The sequence below is a fragment of the Anoplopoma fimbria genome, chromosome 19, assembly GCF_027596085.1.
Source record: "Anoplopoma fimbria isolate UVic2021 breed Golden Eagle Sablefish chromosome 19, Afim_UVic_2022, whole genome shotgun sequence".
Lineage (NCBI taxonomy): Eukaryota > Metazoa > Chordata > Actinopteri > Perciformes > Anoplopomatidae > Anoplopoma > Anoplopoma fimbria.
Window position 1 is genome coordinate 20,848,648 of NC_072467.1, and position 21,210 is coordinate 20,869,857.

The 21,210-nt window shown below is 43.5% G+C and overlaps 1 protein-coding gene across 1 annotated transcript in view; it reads right to left on the bottom strand.

Moving 5' to 3' along the window:
- The window catches only part of plxnb2b (plexin b2b), a 114,376-nt gene that overhangs the window by 37,293 nt on the left and 55,873 nt on the right, over positions 1–21,210 (bottom strand). The window contains 4 exon segments of the mRNA XM_054619226.1: positions 53–178; positions 313–501; positions 1,358–2,247; positions 2,250–2,480. Coding sequence (XP_054475201.1) covers positions 53–178; positions 313–501; positions 1,358–2,247; positions 2,250–2,478 — 1,434 coding nt within the window. The 5' untranslated portion in view covers positions 2,479–2,480.

Sequence of the window (21,210 nt, forward strand, 5' to 3'; positions counted from 1 at the left end):
TTCACAAGTGTTATATAGATATGATTTTACAAAGGTTCCCTGACATACACACCTTTTTCTCTGTGGTAATGTAGAGGTGGCTTTGACTGAGATCAAAGAAAAGGTTCTTGTTGACCTTCTCTCCCATGGTGTCGCCAGGAGCCTTTCTGTACATGTGTCCCGTCTCAGTCAGGTGTACCTGGATAGAAAAAAATAAAAGGTAATACTATCAGACATAAAGCCTTTAATTCCCTTATCCTGCCTCCCTCAGGTAAGACTAAATGTTTAAAGGGAGAAAAACAATAAGTCGAGCAGAGAAGAGCACAACTCCACCTTGAAGACCTCCCCCTTGGTGTTCCCCAAGAAGGCGATGGTGTGATCATTCTCCACAGAGACGGCCACGGCAGTCAGCAAGCTCGACTCGGTCCAAACCACATCTGCCTCCAAGGCAAATCTGGGATTGCTGGCCAGAGGGGAAGGCAGAAAGTCCCCACCACACTTGAAGTTTTTCAACGTGTCTTTCTATAAAATCAAAGGAAGAACAAAAAGGATGATGAGACATTGTGAACGCTTTAAACCAAAGATAATGAGGGAATCACCTGCGTTGGGGCATTTTCAATATGTTTTGTCTATGAATTGATTTCAATCACAATAAAATGTATTTAAAAGCTTGTTTTATCAGGTAACTTATCTAATTTGCAAGTCTGTGATAACAACTTTTGTTAACACTCATCTAGCAGAAAAATTGACTCAGAACAAATATTCACATATGCAAATTATTTGTTCTTTTTTTGCACTACGAGAGAATATCCCCTTATGATGGACAGTGGGCTGCTTAATTTAAGGTTGAATGAAAATATTGCTTATATTGCAGCCACTTCTGTTAGAGACACACCTATTTGAGTTTAAGAGACATGAATCTATTCTGGTCATATAGACTAAAGCCTGAATCAAAACTGCCTAAATGAGGGTTTAAGACAGTATTAGATGTTACAATGTCATATCTATTAGAAATTTCCTTTGCTTTGTCTTACATTGTCATCTACAGTAAATTAGTTTTTTCATAGTTTTGATGTATACTATGAAAGATGATGCTGTTTTGCCCACCACTATATGGTATTATTCTGGAGGAGTTGAGGGAATTGGGAAAAGAGACACGGAAGTAGGGAAGATATGTGAGACAGAAGGAGAGCTTTAAAGAGAACAATAAAAAAAAGATCTGCAGAACAAAGTAAACACTGGGACATTAAAGTAAACAGTGACACGTCCATGCATTATTGATTACGCAAAGGGGATTCTTCAAAACATGTCCCACTCACATCTGAATTCCAAACTCTGTTTTTTAAACTTTAATCAGCTGACACAAAGAAGCACTTACCGAAATTTTTGATGTGCAGTCAGTTTTAGATGAGTAGGGGATGTCCACAGCGGGAAACCCGGAAATTTTCCCAGAGTCGCTGTAGCAGGCGCTGATGATGTCCATCAGACGCTCATTGATGGAGTTGAGTGGGTACATGCAGAGAGCGGAGTTTTTCTCGTCTTCATCAGGACTCGCCACCATGAACAGAACTTTGCTCCATGAGTCGACCTTCCCATACGTACCTAATTCAGTCATGCTCCGCGCAAGCTCTTTTCCTGGAGAAGCCACAAACGCAGCTTGAACTTTGTTGTATCGGTTATTTTTGCCGCAGCTTAACTGGAGCTCCGTGTGGGAGTAGTAATGGTGGTCGTCTTCGCAGAGACGAGACACAAAGGTGAGGTTTTTATTATCCGTACCGTCAAGTGTCCGCGAAAAGAGGAAATAAACAAAAGTCTCCTCTTTGAAGGCATGGCGGAAGTCATGCAGGTACTTGGGAACAAACGGCGTCGTCTGCACCGTAGATGCCTCAATGATGCTCTCGAACACGACCCATTCACGGAAGTCCTGAAGGATTCGTGTGCTGATGAGTTTTGTACTGTCCAGGCTTCCGTAGCCCTTCCCAACAAGAAACACACTGAAGGTGTGCCCATCTTTTGAGTAGTTTGACATGACGCCCACCACGTTAACGTTATCCTCTATACTAGCCACGTAAGTCCTCTCTCCTTTATTGTCGCTGTAATACAGCTGCTGTTCAACGTTGGTCAGGTTGAGGAGGGAGCAGATGCCTCGGTAGCGGCTTCCACAGACGATGAGTGAACCGTTGGACGGGTGGACCAGCAGAAGTTTGTTGAGGTTGGGCATGGGCTTGGTGTCATAGCAGGCAGAGGCCGGGGGGTACAGGTCCGGGCGTCCTCTTTGGGGCCGGTCTCCGCACGAGCCTGCCGCCTGAGGGACGGCCCCAGCTGGTAGATGGCGTTGACCGCGCCCAAGTAGATGCGACCGGTCTGGGGGTCCTGGACCACATTGTTGATGGAGGTCTCTGAGGTGAATTCCAGGATGGGGATGATGCTGCTCTCCTCCTGGGCTTGTGAGACTGGCTGGCAGAAGAGAAAGAGGAGGAGGGAGACCCAGCTTGCCATCTCTAGAGAGAAAAGAGACAGGTGTTTCATTATTAATGCAGTTAAATGCACTTGTAAATGTACATTAACTATCGACAACCGCAGCGTAGAGTAGGCGTGTGGTTAACATACGACACTTAACACCCACTCAGACATGCAAGGTAATGGTCATATGTACCAGTCAGATGGCCCACTCACAAGGGTTTTAAAGAATAGTTTTGGTAAATACGCTTATTAGTTGTCTTGCAGAGTACATGACGAATTGGAGTCAGGAAACAGACTTAGAGTGTCTGTTCTTTGATTTTTGTACGGAAAAACAAATAAGCTTTAGAGGGGGATGGATGGAGACAGACTTCCTGTTTCCCACTGTTTCCAGTCTTTCAGCTAAGCTAAGCTAACCGTCCCTTAGCTCTGGTTTCTTCTTTACCATACAGTCATGAGAGTGATCTCCTCATCTGACCCTCTGGAAGAAAGCAAACAGTTGTTTTTTTTCCAAAATGTTGAAGTATTCTCATAAAAGGTTTGGTTTGCTGTTACAACAATTTGTGTTCTCAATGACCCTTTAACATATCTAGCCATGCAGATAATTGTATTGCATTTGACAAGGATTTCAGATATCCGTGTCTGAAATTGTCGAAGCTGCTCCAAAACACTGTGAACTGCTTACTTTTGGACTACGGCTTTGGCAAAAAGAAGTTCCCATGAAAACTGTTCACAGCTCACAGGGTACCTGGCATTTGTTTGGGTTGTGTTTCTGTTGAGTTTTTTGAATGATGAATTTTTATTTAATTTTATTCTTTAAGCACCATCCATCCATCCATCCATCTTCCGTAACCGCTTATCCAGTTAAGGGTCGCAGGGGTGCTGGAGCCGATCCCAGCTGTCAATGGGCGAAGGCAGGGTACACCCTGGACAGGTCGCCAGCCTATCACAGGGCTGACATATAGAGACAGACAACCACTCACGCTCACATTCACACCTATGGGCAATTTCAGAGTCATCAATTAACCTAAGCTGCATGTCTTTGGACTGTGGGAGGAAGCCGGAGAACCCGGAGAGAACCCACGCTGACACGGGGAGAACATGCAAACTCCACACAGAAGGTTGTCCAGCCCGGGAATTGAACCCGGGCCCCTCTTGCTGTGAGGCGACAGTGCTAACCACTACACCACCGTGCAGCCCTTCTTTAAGCACCACTAATAAAATTCTCATTTATTTGATGCTGAAATGCCAGAGACAAACTTCCTTTAACCTGGTGAAATAAAACCCAAACTATGTACATGTAATTTGGATATTCTGACCCTTCAAGAATCGCACATATGAAGGAAGCTACTGTATGCTAAAGCTCACAGTTTATAGTGCAGCTGTTTGTGTATGACTCAACTAACTGCTCCAGTTAATCCAGTGTTAATTTGGATTTAATTGATTTAGAATCAGAAATGATCGTTGAGTGAAGAAATACAAATGCTCTGTGTGAGGGTAAAGAAAGATTAAGGCCGAGAGCTATCTCAAACCATAACACAATAAAAGCCTATTTAAAAACCTTGGATCTGTTCCAACTTAATTTGCACTTCCTTTTTCTTTTTTTTGTCAACAACACCTCCAAACACTATGTGCTCAGGAAGTACACTGTTTGTCTCAGGAAACATGATCACACAATATCCCTGTAATATACAGACAGCATCATGTTACCGGCTAACAGCAGGTGCCTGTAGAGTCATCGCTCACTGCTGTTTGCCCCGGCTGTGGTAAATATGGAACTGCAGGTGGCTTTGACGCAGCTATTGCCCACACAACAAATGTGCGTCTGTGTTTGCATGTGCTTTCCAGCTCGAATGGTATCCTCACTTCTTGTTACACCTTGCCAGTCAAGTCCACAGGAACATTTGTCAAACTGAAAAGCCCTGATGACACTACAAGGAGGTTGCGTATTATGTAGTTGTGCATTATTATGTTAACCTGTCTTCCCTCAACGAACTAAGTGGGGAGACCACTGATTAGACATCTACCCAGAGGGAAAGCTTTCTAATTTCACTGGCAACTCCCACCAGCTCTTAATTGCCGACTACTTGATTTGATGATTTTATTTTTCTTGCTATTTACTGCTTTAGTCCTTCTTACACCCCACAACCAATCTGCTTAAATGCATCGTGCCCTTTTTCAATTCGCAGCCTTAAATATTTCAATTAAAATTGAAATGGTGCAATAAAGTCTGTGCTGATTCAGGAAAGAAATGTTATTGAGCTTACATGCACACCACAAGGGGTGGACAAAATAAGAGGCACACCATGTGAAAAACAGTTAAAGCTCTGAGGTAACAAACTTCAATTGCAAAGACAGATTTGCTGGCTAAGTTGAATGACAATTACAAACACGTGTCAGCTTTAAGAGGCGCCACAATAACTCACTTTTATGTTTGAGCTTTCAGGGAAGCGTCACAAAAACTGCATGAACTGCAAAACGTTCTCGCAGCCGGTAAATGTTGACAACATAAACAATCACAGTGAAGCTGCACTGACAAAGAGTGGAGGGAAATTGCAAAATGTTCACAGAAAGTCAGAAGAAATTGCCTTAAAAAGAGACTTAAATGAACTACTCTGTGAGGCAATTTCTGAGTAATAAAGTTTGCTCTGTAAAAGTGAGCCTCACAAAGCCTTACTTAGGGCGTACTTAGGGCAGGGCTGCATTTTGGCAATAACGTGGGAGACGTCAGAGCTAGAATGCGGGCGGCTTTATAGTGAAGATAGAACGACAAATATCACAGAAAAAAATATTTAAGCCCCAATAAATTCAACGCTTGACTGCACCACTTGTGTGAGTGTCATTTCTGGGCTCAGTACTTCAAATGTGCTCTAAGGTTGTGAAATAATCTTCCACAATTAAACCTATTTTTTTTATAATTCTCTTTTTTTTTCTACCTCTGTCGGATGTCTCATTTTATTTTTATGGATTACTGTCTCTGAAAAAATCTGCATGAAAATGCAGATTTTATCATAACTATTTCTATTTTTTTGTCATTGTATTACATTTCTAAGTATTAACCTTAGTATACTCCACCAGCAGAGGTGGGTTATTCTCATTTTGACAGTCTGTTTATGGTTAAACAGTTTGACTAGACAGGTTTAGGTAGTCTGCCATGCCACATGACCTTTAATTTGCATTGGTGTAAACACCTGGCAGGGAAATCTAGTGTTTTGTCACTTCATCAGCAGCTCCTGTACATATAAATTAAACCTATTGTAGTTCTGTGCATCTACAAAATGTCTGTAATCAAACAACAGCTGTTTGCTTAATTCTACAGAGTTGTTTTTTTTCTGTCTGAACAAAGCAAAGAAGACCATACTGTCATAATATAGACTGTGATTGTAAATATGGACAGGAATTGAAGCGTGACTGCCTCTCTGAATGTAACTCCATTGTGCGCCATCTGCCAAAAAACTGTAATATCCGTATTTCTATCAATTTCGCTCGGCCATGATACGGACCACACAGAGAGAGTCCACAAAAGGTGAATTATGTCAATGGCTTCTGTGACAGAAAATTACCTGATTCCTCTGATTTCCAATCAAACATGCTGTGACAAAGCAACTCTCTCAGTTTGTAAGGTACAATGCAAGGACAATGTCTCAGGGCGCTCATTTAGGTTTCAGAAAACTCCAGTTCCACTTACATCCATGACTTCAAAGAGTCCTTTTCCTACTCATGCAAATCTTATAGCCAGCCCTCGATCAGGAAAAAGAAATCCCTCAGATGCTTCATTGTGGGTCAGTGCAAACCAAATTCTTAACATATTTCAAAGGAGCCTGTTCTCTCCGAGGATGTCTCCTCCTGTCGCTCTATCACTTTTCATCCTTTTTTCATGGGCTTAATCCTGAACGCTGGAATTAAAGAGGCTTCAAAGAGCTGAGGAGAGGCAGACGTCTGGTGGGGGTGACACAGGTGGAATGAGGCCCATTTCTCCACAGACCAGCCCACCTCTCTTTCCTCTACATGTCTCTAAGCTGCTGTGAGAGAACATGGCATGTGGGCACACCATCCGACGCGTGGCTATTCTGAATAAATAAAAAGACTGCTAAATTTAGAGGCTGTGTGCTGCATCAGCCTGCAGCTAATGAAGCCTCCAATGGCTTGGGATAAATAATAATGAAACACATCATATGCTAATGAAGCTGGCACATCTGAAAAATCTGATCCTGTATAAGACACAATTGATCAATTATATCTGTCCGACTTTAAGAAATCTCAACTAATTACTCTGCAAATTTTTTCACTTTAAGAGTTCAGGAAAATAACAAATGTTTACACATAATTATTAAACTGAACCAATTATAGTGAATCCTCATCGTCGCTACAGAATCAGTAGTTTTTAGAGGTGGAGCTCTCCATACTGGTGACTATAAGCTTCTTACAGAATGTATGTTACCTACTCATTTTAAAAGACACCAAAAGCCACATAAATAATGATGCAATAACTCTGGAGCAAGTAGGTGGTTCTTGAGCTAATAACCTGAAAACGATGTATCAATTATTGATTAATTTAATTCAGTATTCTCAGTTCTGTGTTCTTATTTCATTATATATCTTAATGTCAGAATGCTAAACGTGGGTAGATTTTGTAAACCCCAATGACAATATGTCCAACAGCCGGTTTCACAAAGACAGACTATGTTCATCCCTGACAAAGTCTAATATGTTGTATTTTTATATATATATATATATATATATATATATATATATATATACACACAATAGTTTGAAAACAAACAAGATTTTGGCCTAGATCTGGGGGCTATTGAACTGAGCACGGTAGAGAACGTTATAAATAGAGACCCCCATCGCTTAGTGAATGAACTTGAGCGACACCATTTGATTTGGCAAAGTGATTCGTAATTTCCACCTACAGTTTATCTCTATTGTTGAAGGGACAATAAACATGAAGAGAAAAAGCAGCTGATGTACTGGATGAGCAGGCTTGAAAATAGCACCTGAAGGTGTGTCTTTTTGTTGGCTCACCGGTCATTACACACACACACACACACACACACACCACACCTTTTGATTTTATGACAACTCTAGTGCCATCTCTTTGAACCTCCCTCGACAAGTTAGGGCACATCTGGACAGGAAAAGAAGCTCTCAGCAGAAGGAAAATGGAAGATAATTGAAAAATGGCAGGTGTGCACCCCGACACACACACACACACAGATTCATAGGCTTAGGGATACATGTGCATGCACCGATACGTGCACCGGCGCAGCTTGAAGTGCTGACAAGGTAATCCCACTCCGACCACACAGAGACAGTCTCCTCTTCAAACATCCACGCTGTGGTTCTTTGACACAAGGGCACTAAAGCCCAGCATGGCAGTCCACATGCCTCTCGGCCAATTCTCTCGCCACACAGCACCCCCCTCCCCCTTTTCTAGGACAACACCCACCAGGAGGAAGTCTACGAGCGTGCCTGAGCAAAGGAGCAAGAGATCAGGGAGGAGAGAGGGGAAAACAATAATCCGTGTGCGTGTGTGGGTGAAATGATTAGATCACAAACACTTGCGCAACTGCTGACCTGGCAAGTTTTGAACCAGCACGAGTACCCCTCTCACTCATTAAAACAGATATGGAAAAGGAAACTGATATAATAAATAAAAAACAGACGCCCTACCCCGAAAAACATAATAGGATATCACCCCATACTGCGATCATTCATATTCAGCACTTTCTCTATCGTAGAGCTGGCTTTGACAGATGCCAGGGTCTGACATCGTTGGGGGGGGTATCTTCACGTTGAAGCCGCTTTCAGTGTTACATGCTGATAAAAGTGAACCGCTATTAAATTACTTGCATGTCCCCAGAGGCCCTTGGGGCTGGGTGGAGAAGGGGAGGGAAGAAGGAGGAGGTGAGCAAGGGGTTAATGCTCTAAAGTGAATCGCACCATGTCTCTCGCAGTGTGTAGGGGGTTCTGAAAGACGCCTGATAAAGTGTGTACAAGGCAACATGACAACGTGGGTTAGGAGCCATACAAGGAGCCGGAAATGAGGGGCGGATCTCCATCCTTTATTTTCCCCGCCGCCGTCCAGGGAAGGACAGGCGGGAACAAGTGGCATTGTTGAAAGATGAAACATAAAGTGGGAGAGTGTAGAGAAGTCTTTCTTTCTCTGCACGTCTCCCATCTCTCCCAATTTTTTTTTTTTTTTTTTGACATGCAAACGCTCTCGTCCCTTCCTTTACAGAGAAATCGTTTCGCGAGTTGCGATGGGAGGCTGTTGTGACGACGGCAATCCAATTTCCATATGAACAATTACCCTGCCGTCAGGGTTGGCAGTTCATTTATTTCAATTTGACTGACTGGGAGAACCACGCTCACCAAAGCAGCCAGAGCAGCCATTGTATTCATGGCACCAGGCGGGGGGGGGATTGATGGGCCTGGTCCATTTCAGTGGGATCCAGCTGCTCTGGCCTAAATATGCTAACACCTTTAAAGTTGTCCCGTGACCCAAGGAGTGTGTGAATCACACTTTGCTCTCCTAATAGACTGTGTGCGTGTGTGTGTGTGTGTGTGTGTGTGTGTGTGTGTGTGTGTGTGTGTGTGTGTGTGTGTGTGTGTGTGTGTGTGTGTGTGTGTGTGTGTGTGTGTGTGCCCCAATTCTCACGCCTGTGTGCTTGTGTTCCTCCTGTGTGTCTACATGCCCTCTTGTGTACGTTTGTCTGTCTTGATGTATGACCAGCACACACTCACACCATCCTTTTTAGGCATGCCACTTTTGTTCATTAGGACTGATAGGCTGCTCCTGTGTCTGTTTACCGCTTCGTCACCATTTTCAAGGCTCCTGCTATCTCCCCTCCGCCAGCTGGACACTTGAGCAACGAGAGCACAAAAAACACACACAAAATACACATTTGAATGTGCATGTGTGCAGGGTATTTTCATACCTTTCTCAGCAGCCGACCTCAGTGTCTCTTGTAATCTGTCAATCTCTGTTTGTCCCTCAAACAAACACACAAACGCAACCTCTCTATGTCTGGGCAGCAGCAGCAGCAGCTTGGGATAATCTCCCAATTGCTAACTGGCCCTCCCCGCCCCCAGCTGGATGTTGCATCTCTCCAGCGGGACGGAGTGACTGTTTGCTGTGTGGACACAGCTGGCGGATGTGGAGAACCTGATTAAACGGCCTGGCCTGGTGGAGAAGAGCTACTTCAGGAGCAAATGGCTTTCTCCGACATCGCCGCCACATCCAGACGGTTGCTAATACACACAAACAGTTGTAGGGGCATGCATGCATACACAAGCTCACTAATCAACTGGACTCCCTCACAGATAGACGTCTGAGACAACACTGTTGCTGCATATGAAAAACGCTGCCCACATCCACAACTGGGGCGGCAAATAAAGTTTTTTTTCATTATCAATTATTCTGCTGTTTTTTTACTTTCTTATAAATTGATTAATATTCTATAAAATGTCAAAATAAAGCTCAAATGAGGTCCTCAACCACAGTCTAAACCCTTCCATTCAATATCAATATAAAGTTGCAAGTCTTCACATTTAAGAAACTGGATCTGGCATTAGTTTGACATGTTTTGCTTGATAACTGACTTAAATGATTAATTGATTATGAAAATTGTCACTGGGTAATTTTTCTGTCCATCAAGTAATCGCTTAGTCGACTTGGCGCTTCAGAAAATAATTTTCCTTGTGACACATTGTTTGATGGCTGCAGGAGAATTTCTTTTTTTCCTCTCACTGCTGTCAAGAGATCAGACTCTCTTTAAAGAACAGGTAATGAGTCATTGTCTTGCTCAAGGGCACTTCAGCAGGTTTGACTTAAATCCCGGCTTCCTCTGGTTGGAGGGCAGCTGCTCTAATCCGTACAGCACCCTGAGGCGATTCCTCCGCTCCCAACGCACACTCAACCTCCACTTACATACGGTGCAGCAACACACATGCAGCTACAATTAAGAAGTCAGGCAGGCAGACTGACTGCTGGGAAGGAATCCATTACACACCTTATTGGTTATAATGATTTCACTTCACCAGCATAAACGCCAATGAGCCATGAAGGTATCTTGTAATGTGGCTTAGTCTCAGTGCCCGGCTTTAGTTTGGTTTCAAGGGGAATACTGATCTTATGGTGACTGATTGCCCGCCTCCTCTCCTATTAGAATTCACATATAAACTCTGCAACAGAGGACGACGAGAACCAATGTGTGTTTATAGTAGTCTTAAAGGACCACTTTTGGGAAACATGCCTATTTGCTTCCTGTCCAAGACCGAGATGAGAAGATTGATATCAATCCCATGTTTGTGTGGTGAGTGCAGAGGTTGTTGCTGGGACGTGTTTAGCCTAGCTTAAAATAAACACTGGAAGCTGAGAGAGGCAGCGAGCCTGGTTCTGTGCAATTTGAAAATATACAGCCTCCAACATCTCCAAAGCTCAGTAATCAACACTTTGCATCTCATTAAATGACAAAAAGAACTGGATTTTATCTGGTTTACAATTTGTCTATCCATCTGTCATGTACTTCTGTGCAGCATCTTTGGTAATAGTGTGGGTTGCCAGGTTGGTGGGCATAGGTGTGTGTTCTATTAAACCTGGTAACCTCACTGTGACCATGAAATTAATTAGTGGTTACTGCAGACATGCAGCAGGTAAGTAATAAGCAAGTGTTTACATTTATCAAATTAATGTTCAGCAGGAGGGAAGAGACTTGTGCAGACTTCTAGAGGATACTTTAAAATCAAGGAAGCATCACTCGTAATTATTACTTGCAATTATCTGCCTTTTTATCCACCGGCCCTGCTGTTACTTGTCTGAAGTTTTTTCCCCTTTACATGCATATTCTTAAGAAGCAGATTAGAAACTTGGTCACAAGAAATTGATGTTTGCCGCGAGATTCTTATCTAGCGGGGTATATTAGGTTTCTTCAGTACTCTACCACAATCACATGATGTCAAAGAAAACAACAGTCTCTGCACCCATCTGTTGTTTGCCAAGAACTTATTACAGCAATAACTGAACCACCAGGTTTTTTTTTGTTTTTTTTACATAACGTTTTTTTGTGCGCATTAAACAACAAGATGAGCTTTACAGTTAGTATTTCACTGGAATTCACTTGGACAGAGCCAGCCTTAAAAGCTCACTCATCTCACTCTTGGAAAGAAAGTGAGCTATTCCTTTAAGCAAAAGTAGGAGCGTGTATGAGTAAAACACAAGCTGTGAGAGATGAAATCTCTCTGTTTGTGTTCGGTCGCGTGATAGCCGAGTGAGCGAGAGTGGTAACCTCAGGAAAGAAGGCAGGAGGGATGAAGAAATGATCGAGAGACAGGAAGACAGGACCAGAGGGAGGACAACCACACACACACACATTACCAGCTGAGTCTCCATAGTTCCTTTGTGCAGGCTGGCAGGTGCCTGTCACTTGTCAAGATGAGTCAGAGTGTGAATAGTGACTGAGCATTGTAACGGTGGCGGAATAATCATCAGCTGAGGCCCAGAAAGATTCAAGCTTTTGGTAATGACTAACAGCTATCAGGTAATAGCCCAAAGATTAGCCAGCTCTGCTCGGCATATGGAGAAAAGGTCACGTTTAGCCATAAGGTAATGGCTAAATTAGCTGCAAAAAATACCCCTTATAAAATTAAATAGCTTCGAGCGAGGAGTACTTTCCGCTGGCCGTGCAGAAGGAAATAGACTTGGCCACTTTTTAATTAGTCGGACGACGAAAACGAATCACAGGAAGGGTTGAGTCTGATAAAATGTGTAAATGCCTCGCCACAAAACCTAAACTCATAACACAAGAGCACCTTCTCACTTCCTCCTCATCTCACAATAATTAATGAAAATCCTCATTTTTTTCTAGGACTACCTCCAACACTTCTTAGTGCCATACACTTGCAACAAATGTTCTTGATGCTATTGAAACCACTCCACAACACTCAACCCTCCGTCCGCCGACCCTGCAATCTTCATCCATCATCTATCAGTGTTTGAGCAGCCAGAGGGGAGAGAGCTGCTAAGCAGGGCCTGACTAATGGCTAAACAAACACCATTATCAGGCCTCGGTGGCCGAAACGCTGAGCTACAGGAGCCGCAGAGAAGCTGAGGCTCTTTAATACTTAATCCCCGCTGCCCTGCTCTGCTAGCAGCTGCTCAAAACTAGACTAGGATGGGCGGCGCTGAAGGTCAACTAATGAGGGAATAAGCACAGCAACATCAGAGAGGTTGAGGTTTGTGGTAAAGGGGATCGTCATGCATACATGCATACATGCACACTCAAGCACAATCACTTGAATCAAAAGCTGAGTGGAGAATAGACTGTATTAAGAGGGCCTAGACAGAAGTGTGGCCCACTCGTCTTGGCCAATTCCCTCTCTAAAAAAAGGCTCGGGGAGAAGTTAATGAGCCTGTTACAGCCCCACAGTTCCCATGATAAGGCCGCTGATTACACCACATGTTCGGGCAAGAGGATTATGCGTACGTGTTTGCACATACATTTATATTTGTGTGTCACCTGACCCAAAGCGGTCAAATGCTATTCGTACGTTCACAAGTTAGGCATGCACATTTTTTTTCAGATAAACACACTTTCACACACCAATCATCACTCTCGAGGCACAGTTGATGCCTCTCACAGTCGCTCGCCTACATTCGACGACTAAGTCACACCCGGGATCACATTTATCACACACACACACAAATATACGAACACACACACACACAGACACACACACACTCAATCAAGTGTGACTGAGTGAGCAAGCCACTCAATGAGAGTGGGTGATTAGGCCCTCGGAGAGTAGGCCTGACCTTTCCCTCCACATCAAGTCCTCCCTGCGCATGTGTGTTTTTATGAGTCAGTGTCTGTAAGCTCTCGGGCCCGCACCACTTCACATCAAATGTCACTGACTTAAACGAGATGGCCAGACAGACAGGGTGATAGAGGAGGGGAGAAGAGGGGTAGGAGGATACAGAGGGAGGGATATATGGGATTAGAGAAATGAAGAAACGTGCAAGAAGAATGCTAAAGAAGCTACAACGAGGAATTCTCACTTTGTGTTGATTTTGGCGGTCCCTATGGACGAAAATGCGACTGTTTTCGAGCACCAGATTCCCCTTAGAAAACATCTAATTTTTACTGCCCGGCTCAGTTCTGGTTCTCCCATGCCTTCCTTCCCTCCAGCGGGCCTGAACACAGCCTGAGCCTCAGGCAGCATGGTGTCGGTGTTGGCTGTTAGCGTGGACCGACGGAGCAGCGAGGCCAATCTCTGCTTCTGGCCAGAGGAGGAGACGCTGCTGTTTGGAGCAGAGCTCTCCTTCTTCCGCCGGAGCCTCAGACTGCAGGTCAAAGGCGGCAGCGATGCGGGATCTGGGCCTGATGAATGATGTTATTGGATTTTGGGCGGAATCCTACCCGGTGTCTTCGAAGACAACCATTAACATTAACTAGAAATCGCCTTTTCACTGATGTTCTCGTTTGCTTCTGTAGGTCATATAGAGGCATCAGTATTAAACTAATAATGTTTTTTACACCCAGTTAAAAGTTCCTCACAGTAACTTTAAAAAAGAATGGAGAAAGAGAGAGAGAGAGAGCACTGCCACAGATCAATCTTCTGTCTTGGTTGTCTCGCTCTTTGCATGAGAAACAGCAAAGCTGAGGTATTTTTAAATGTGTTGGGTGGCTGTGGGAATACAGCGCAGGCCCTTGTGGGTACACAAACCTCTCCCTCCTACTGTCGAGATGGTTGAGTCTGCACTTCCCTGTTCTTAGAGCTCAGACGGACAGAAAGGCAAGTCTGAGTCAGGCCTCTGAGGAGCAAGTGAGCTGGGGGGCAACCGAGGTTTTTGTTTGAGGGTTTGTTAAGCTACTAAGTGCTGAGGGTTCGTTAGCAGCCAAATTATATTCATGGGGCTCTTTGAATAACATAGAGCTTGTTATACGTGTAGATGCTCCAAAGACGTTTTGGTCCAAGTTTTTTAAGGAGTTTTTAAAGGAGTTTATTACAACTTGGGTCATATTTGTGTTAGTCACAATAGCAATCACCAGGTTCATGCTGAAGTATAAAGATGTGACATCATTACATCTGAATATATTAGTTGATTGACCAGTCAACAGAAACTTTCTTTGATAATTGATTAGTTAGTGTTTAAATGATAGCAAACTGATTAACTTTGGATTTTTGACTGTTGATCTGACAAAATATGCAATTTGAAGACGTCAATGTAATGACGATTCTTCATTATTTTCTAACATTCTGTAGACCAAACAATTAAACAATAATAACTCGCAGATCACATAAGGAAACAAATTAGTTGCAGCTCTAAACAACTCTTAAAGGAAGTTCATTGATGAGAGAGGCTCAAACAGTCAGAGAATCAGACCGCTATAAAACAATCCCCAGGTTAGCCAAACTTATTTGGAAGAGAAAGAAAAGTACGGTAAAATGATTATCGTGTCTGTTTTAAACACCAGTTGCAGGTAAGAAACCAACTCCATGTTTCATCGTTGACCTATAAAAGTTGTTTCCCATAGTTTTCCTGTGCAAAGACAAATTATTTCGAACACTACAGGTGTGAGCCCACTTTAAGTTTTCCCCCCAACTGAAGGGGTTTTGTTGACTGTTTACAACCTGTCTGATCTTCTGATTTGCTTTTCACCCTGTCTAACTTTAGTGTAGGGATGACGCCATCGTTACAGATCTCAGCAGTTTCGTTGGTGAACGTTGTCATATCCGATAGCAATGATGACAATACTGTGAAATGAAGTCTAATGCTGAGACAAACTGGAATTATCCTTTAATAGCAGGTTAAGTTATGTGATGCTGGTGGGACAGCTTCTCATCTGTCGCGTCTCGCCCCTTTTCCTCGTCTCTCTCCTCCTGTCATCGCTGCAGATCTCGGAGGAGATAGTGAACCGGCACTCACCGTTGACGGGCCGGAGGACGTGTGGCGCGGCGCCCAGGTTAATTAAGTTTGAAATCGTAGGGATGATCAGTGGTGCTGCCACTCAGACTGCCAGCCTCCCTCCACTCCTATGTCGTGTCGCTGCTACTACCAAAGTGTTCAGGCTGTCTGACAGGTACAGAAGTGTTTGTGTGAGAGAAAGAATGTGTGTCGTTTAGTATGTGACTCTGAAAGGGAAGTGAAACAGGAAAGGGATGGGGAATTATTGGTCACATGATCGATTAGGAAGGGATTTCTTCCTTTTTTTTCTCCCTGGATTGAAAGTGTCATATTTAGTACAGACTGTAAAAGCTCTTTTGGTCTACATAACTTATATAACAGAAAGAGACATTAATTTACAGGAAAATGAATGATATAATGATAAATTAATCATTTACGTCACTCATCATGCAAATCAGCCGAGCGCTTGCTTGTTCAAGCTTCTCAAATGTGAGAATTTAGTTTTGGGACAGCAATTTCACCTTGGGCTCTGGGAACTGTAAAGGTGTGTATTCACATACTTTATATACTGTATATTGCACTTTATACACACATACGGTATCACATAAACAGTGGATAGTATAATCACTTAATCTACTGATTATTTTCTCCATTAGGTAATTACTCTATGAAACGTGAAAATAATTGTCATTACAACTTTTCCAGAGCCAAAGGTCTTCCAATTACTTATTTTGTTAAGCCAACCGCCCAAAAGCCCAAAATATTAAATATCCGATTAAATATTACAAAGAAAAGGAGCAAATCCACACATTTGAGAAGCTGGACCCACAGAATGTTTGACACGTTTGCTTGAAAAATCTAAATAGCTGCTGATTAATTGAATGTCGTTCAACTTTTTTTGTTTCAGCTCTGCTCACACTAATTCATGTACAGAACCTCACACAAACACACTCTGGCCAGAATGATCCTTGTTGGAAACCAAAATCCCGTCCAGACTACAGCCTTCTCTCTGTGCTATGATTGCTCTGTTCCCCAGGAGGCTGCTATAAGGAGCTGGAGCTGCAGCGATTGTTGATGGATGCCTATTGGAATGAGCAGCACGTAGAGCGCACTACCTCCCCACTTACACCACCACCACCACCTGTAATCCTGAAAAAATGGACTCTACGCATTAGTGAGACGCTTAAAAGGCAGGAGCCATTTCACACAGTCACACACACAGAAACACATACACACATTACAGCTCTCTGTACTAAGCTTATAGAGGCTGAGGTGTATTATTCCCCTGGCTCAGTATCAAAACCTTTAGAGCTGTCGAAACATTGGTGCAATGCAACTAAATTATGGTACTTCAGTAAATGTACTAAGTAAAGTTCAAGTACCTCAACATTTCACATGAGGGAATTGCACTTCATAGGGAAACATTGTACTTTTTACTGCCCTAAATTTATGGGACATTTTTAGTTACTAAATACAAAAAGATTTTTTTGCAAGACATATCTAGAGCCAAGTATGATGGATGCTTTATTAACTACCAAAGGATACAAGTAGAGCTGGAACAATTAGTTGAGACAGACAATCAATTGGCAACTACTTTGATAATCGTATCATTTTTTTATTTTTTCATATTTCATGGTTTGCTGCTTTTCTTCTTAATATTACATTTAATTGATTTTTAATCATTTTGAGGATTGGAATCTTGGTAGTTGTGAAATCATATCTGATTATTTTTTTCATTTTAACAAATCAGGCAAACAATTAATAATTAATAATGAATTTCACTTTTTCCAAGATAAAGTCAGTTCCTTAACACTGATTCATATGAATAAGAAAATGACATCTTTGTTTCCTTTGTAAAAAATAGGTGTGTCTTTTGGGACCCAGATGTTTGGTTCTGCACCCGGCAGCAGCTTCTCCTCCTCCGGACTGGAGCAGAGCTTGGCCTTGCTCCACCGCCGCTCCCCTCTGGGAGCTGGCCCCGACGCCACGCGGCTTGAGGCAGAGACCGTACCGCTGGGTGTGCTGGAGTGAAGGGAAGCACGCAAGAACCACAACCTATGACTGTGCAAGGCAGAATGCAAGACCACTTGCTGCAGTAAAATGAGAGGTTTCCTTATGAGACTCTGGTGCTTTAAAAAACTGACTGCCAAAATCAACACGAAATGAAAGTTCCTCATAGTAGCTTTAAATTAAGGAACGTACCTCTTCCAGCGCTGATGAGGTGCAAGTACAATGTAATGCAAACCTCAACCTACATTAAGATACTGAAGATAATATTCAATGTTTGATTTCATCTTTGATTAATTGCTGAGTGATCATGTGATCACCGTTTCTAATCAAATGCAGACAAAGGTCAGGGGGAATTAGCCCCCCGCCGTCAAAAAATAAGCTGCTTTAATCAGGCTGCAGATGGCCTGATAAGCAGCAGGGTGGCATTACGGACGCGGTCGCATAGCATAGCTGAGGCGTTTCAGTGATAGCATCTGCACCTTGACTCTAAAGGTTCCACAGTGTCTTTCATGTCAGGTGAGTGTGCTGACATTCTGTCACTTCCAGACTTCAGATGTGGTGGGCTGGAGGGGGCCCGAACATCAAAGTCTGGGTTTATGCCTGGCAGGGGTCTGCTAACACAGACGCACAGAGCACGATACTGTAAGAAGACGCGGACAACCCCCCCGTGCATGCGCTCACATGCACCAGCCATGACCGGTGACAAGTGTTAGGTTTGAGTGTGAGATAGCGCTGATGTCTGCCAGCGAAGCCAACAATTCAGCCTCTTTATCTCCTGAGCCTTCTGCTGATAATTACAGCCGTCCCTTCTCTCGCACTCGGTCACACCAAAGCTGCCAGTCTGCACAGCTCGAGCTAGAAGAATTATCACCCGGGCAATCGCAAAAGGGAGGGCGCCAAGGTCAGGCCCTGTGTTCAATTTCACTTTTGATTCCAGTCCACCTTTCTTTCTCCTCTACCACTTAACCACTCCACCCTCCCAGCCCACCCACACTGACACTGTTGAATTTCACTCCAGGGCTAACCTTTATTTCCAGGACAACCGGCGCCTTGACACTCATTCATTTCCAATCCTGCAGAGTGGTCAGCTGAATGGAAATTGACGATTCAATTTTTGGAATGAAACTCAAGAGTCCTATTGGAATTGACTCTCCCCTCCTGCCCTCCCCTCTCCTCCGGCTCGGGTTCCCGTTCTGTCACCCCCTCTGCACCCCGCCACTCACTATCTCCGTCCTGGTCCGCTGAGTACAGCCAATTTCTCTGCTTGTATGGAGACGGGGGCGTGATGGCTACCGCAAAACGCAGCTTAAAACGCCCTGCAGTTCTCAGCTCCCTACGACTTCTCTCAGACACCTTTTCCCGACTCTCTCTCTCTCCTAAACTGCCGTCAAACAAGCAAACACTTTAAACCAAAGGGTTTATTCTCAGCATTGCTCCCAGCTGGATGTTGGGTGGCAATTTAAAAATGATCTATGCAAATGTAATTTCGCTGTGTGTCATCCAACACAGCCAATTAATGAGTGAGCTTCTCCAACCCAACTATAAATTAACAAGGCTAGATATAATAGCTAGATTAATGTGTTTTTCTGGCACTTGCCTAATTGCTAGAAGACTCCGGTGGGGCTAGTGTGAACTGCCTCATTTCTACATAGTGAGAATCGTGATAGAGTGAGTTAAGACGGAAAGGGATAAAAGCTTGCATCAACTCTATTTATCATTTATATGAACTTTGTTGTTTCTACTATGGGATTTTATTGAGGGGAATGCACGAGGAAAGCGATGGTAAAAGATATTTCGCCCTCAGGGAACTTGTATCTACTTCAGTGGAAATTACCAGCATCAGTTGTTAGATTGAGCTCACTCTGAAGGACAGCATTAACTTCAGTCAGACTTAGGAAATTATTAATGGAAAACAAATCCATAAGTGGTCAGCGGGGCATTTGTGCATGGATGGCACATCTGTTAATGAGAATTGAGAGCTTAAGACAGAGAGAAAACATGGAATATGTAGAGAAAAAAAGAGCGTCGTAAGAGGTAAGGGAGACGGAAAGGATGAGTAGCCGTCTGTCTCAGCCAGAGGAAGAAAAAAAAAGAAAAAGTGATATTGAGAAGACAGAAAACAAGCTCCAGGATCCAAAACAGCACATCACCAACACTGAGGCCTTTTGTTTTGCCCCTCTCAACCGATTGTTCTCTTCGCCGAGGGTGAGAGCGCTAATCCGCTGTGGAAAGAGGAGTTGGGAGGATTTACTCTAAGTATCCTTATTAGTGGGAATTCACTGATATCGGGATGAAGATGGGGATGGTGGGGGGCTAACGGATGAGGGGAGAAGGTAGAGGACAGAATGAACGAGGAGGAAGGGGAGAGCAGCAGGAGAGGCGTAGTGTATTCTGAATACACTGTAGGTGCCATATGAATCTTTAATACAGGGCTTAATGGTTAGGGAGGGAAGAAGGGAGGAGTGGAGAATATAAAGAGAGTGAGGGGAAAAAAGAAGAGGAATCTCTGAGGAGGTTACCGAGCCCTGTGTATCACAACACTCCTGATAAGTGCCAGCCTCCCAGGATCAAACCTGATTCTCCACAGCTCCAATGCATAGTTCCTATCAGAAAACGGTGGCAAAGGAAAGACTTGCCTTTGTCTTCAAAAGAGAGATAAAAATGGATAAAGGATCTTTCCAGGTGATAAATTTCTTAATTGCTTTTGTTAAACACATACCCTGCTGGAAGCTTGGCCATGGTACATTGTTTTAATTACACGCACAAGAGCCTAATTAGTTGTATCTGTTGTACCAGAGGCTAACGCGCACCCAATTAGACTGAAATCAAAAGGATGGTACAGTCAGACGGGGGAAATGTGCAGTTCTTTGTTCTTGCACAGTATTCATCAAATAACAGAGGGAAGTAAAGACAGCACTTAACTTCCCAAGTTGCTGATGTCATGATCACCCCTGCTATCTTTATACTAATTAAATACATTTTCTCGTGTGAGTGCTTGAGCGGTTGGCTGCCTCACACTTGTCAGTCTCTCCATCTCCTTTCTCTCGCTCGCTGATGATAATCGCTGGAGTGGAAAAATCATTTGTTCCATGATAAAGGCTAAAACAACACGGCTCATTATTGTGGCATTTGTGCAACAGTTTGTGGATTAACACGGGCAAAGTATAGTCTTCAGAGTCAGATCCACCAGCTGGTGGCCATAAAGAACAATAAAATAAAGAGAGGATTGTCTGAAGTGCGGTAATGATCGCAGAATATGCTTCTTTTCCTGTAAAGAAGGGATGATGCTCAGTCATATTTTAATGGAGGAGTCTAGTGGGTAGTCTTGTACTATGGTAACTAATTGTTAAACAGGCCCTCGGGGGAGATGAGATATCGCCTAGCAAGGAACATCTGACGTGGGAGCTTAGAGCTAAAATTATTCGACATCTACAAATGATTTCCCTAATGACACGAGGAACAACATGGGTAAAACGAAGACGGCAGATCCACCACTTTGGAAACACAACCACATCAAAGCCTTCTCCACAACCCCCAAAAGAACATCTCCTTCTCTCAACACTGAGGCAAGCGATCCAGGAAACTACCACATCTATTGCAGGTTCCTCGCAAAAAAAACTTCCAGCACGGGAAGCCTTTTACCTCCTCCCTTGTGCATGCGTTACCGCATTTCAGAGAGCATATAATGGTCTCCCGGGGAAGCACTCGAGCAGAGTTGGAGGGAGATGGCTTTTCAGAGCATGTAGCGTTTCATCTCTGCATGTTACCGTGTTAGATGTTAACAACTGTGTAGGTGTACTACAATCAATCCCATCAGTCAATGGAAAGTATCTAGATTGCGTTGC